The 2,115-nt window shown below is 44.8% G+C and overlaps 1 protein-coding gene across 1 annotated transcript in view; it reads right to left on the bottom strand.

Moving 5' to 3' along the window:
- Positions 1–550: 550 nt before the first annotated feature.
- Positions 551–2,115, bottom strand: part of acadl (acyl-CoA dehydrogenase long chain) — a 16,092-nt gene continuing 14,527 nt past the window's right edge. The window contains exon 11 of the mRNA XM_037539772.1: positions 551–927. Coding sequence (XP_037395669.1) covers positions 834–927 — 94 coding nt within the window. The 3' untranslated portion in view covers positions 551–833. The remainder of the gene's footprint in view (positions 928–2,115) is intronic.

Below are 2,115 nucleotides of genomic sequence, written 5' to 3'. Positions count from 1 at the left end.
AAAAAGCAGCTCCTGGTTTGACCAATCAGTGCTCAGTAAATTGAGCTCATGATGTAATTGATGATATTAACGAGTCTCTGTGGCGGCTGTGAAGGTGTCCAGGAAAAATATGGACCTGAGAAATTCTTGTTACTGTTTATAGTTTTTCTGTTTATTTGAATTATGAATATGAATTTATTCTAATGTATATTGTGATAAACTCCCTGCTGAGGTCAACTGGTTAAACATTTGATTAGATGCCCTAAAACTTTCCCGCAGTGCTCCCCCCGTCTGTCTCTCTCTCTCCCTCTCATTATCCCACAATAACTCAGTGCAATAATTTGAACTGCTTTATAGTAGATGTTTCATATTTATTATCAGTCACTGCCACTTTACTGTATTCATAAGAACTTAAATCTCGTGTAAATATTGCAAATTTCTTTTTCGCTTTAAATTATTAAAGTGCATTCTTTTACATGAATGGTTGCAACTGTAACAACTGCAGTTTCCCTCTGGGATCAATAAAGGATTCTGATTAAAGGATTCTGGTTAGTGACTTAAGCCTCAGTGCTAAAATTAGACTTAAACTTTATTGTCATTCAAATTAACACCGTACAGCGTGCATTAGAGCGAGATTTCGTTACCCTGACTCAGAGCAGATCATTAGCACATTCAGATTAACATTTAATTACTGTTACTTTAACTAAACGTTCACGTTCTCCTGCACTTCTTAAATGGGTTTCATCTTCAATAAGCGCTAAAATTTCTCAGTTTATCATCTGCATTGTAAGAAGCTGCCACGCCAAACTCTGAAGGACACCCTCGGCCTGAACCTCGATGAGCTGAAGGTTTGTCTACTTCTGGCTAACGATGGGGCGAGCGATGAGCTCCTTCATGATCTCGTTAGTGCCACCGTAGATGGGCTGAACGCGGGCGTCCGCAAAAGCCCTGAAAGAGAGAAACCTTGTGAGAAACCTTGCAAGAAACACGGGAAACCACAGAAGAACACATCAGGAGCCACAGCAGAACACTGAGCATGAAGCTGCGGACGAAAGCACAGTTTAAGCAGCTCAGATCAACAGAGAAGCCGTCCTTCGTTATGAAAGGTGAGAGTCGTCTACATCAGTGCTGCTGACTGAAGCGCTGCGAAGCTCAAGTCACCTTCTCATTCGCCAGCTTTCCGTTCCCGTTCCGCCTTAAATGGTATCTCAATGCAACTGCTGCACCACTGATGGTGTAACTGGAAAATCTGAGCAAGAAGCTGGCGAATGAGAAGCGGAGTTCAGCCTCAGAAACACACGCCACTCACAAAAAGTCGGGGATGTTTGGCTTTCGGGTGAAATTTCAGGATGAACCTAAAATGCGCTCTAACCTGTACAGGTGAACTTAAAGTGACCTTCTCTAAACTTTTGACTGCGCATGTCCAGCGGTTCAGTGTTTCAGCACTTTCTGCACAACTTGCTGTTCTATAACAAGGAGCTTAACGGCGAGGTGGTGGTGGTGGTGGTGGTGGTGTTACAGTGTGGGCAGGTGTGTCCAGTCAATACAGAACTGCCCTACACTTTGTGAACGGTACAGTGACCCAGTGGCCCAAACTACTGAATAACACCATTAATCCAGTCATTGCGGCTCTGCATGAACAACCCAGGCCTGATATCATCTTCATGGACGACGATGCTCCAGCTCATCGAGGTGGCATCATTAGGGAACGGCTGCTGGAGACCAGGGTACCTCAGATGGAGCGGCCTGCACTTTCTCCAGACCTCAACCCCATAGAAAACCTATGGGATCGGCTGAGTCGCCGTGTAGAGGCTCGTAACTCTGTACCCCAGAACCTCAATGACCTGAGGGACGTCCATCAAGAAGAGTGGGACGCCGTGCCTCAGCAGACGAGTCGACTGGTGAACAGCAGGAGACGTTGTTGTGAAGCTGTAATTGATGCTGAAGGGCGCCTGACGAGTTATTGAGACACTGAGATTGTTTGTTGGGGTCAGTTACACCCACCACTGCTGTTGGCTTTGGTTTCAGTAAATTGTTGAGATGAGGAAATCACCACAGCATTGTCCTACTTAAACGCCCTGCTTTCATGATATAACATCACTGTAGCGTGAACTTTTTATGTTTTCCATAAATTTC

Source organism: Pygocentrus nattereri, chromosome 7, assembly GCF_015220715.1.
Source record: "Pygocentrus nattereri isolate fPygNat1 chromosome 7, fPygNat1.pri, whole genome shotgun sequence".
Taxonomy (NCBI): domain Eukaryota; kingdom Metazoa; phylum Chordata; class Actinopteri; order Characiformes; family Serrasalmidae; genus Pygocentrus; species Pygocentrus nattereri.
This window is presented reverse-complemented; position numbering and strand designations above follow the sequence as displayed.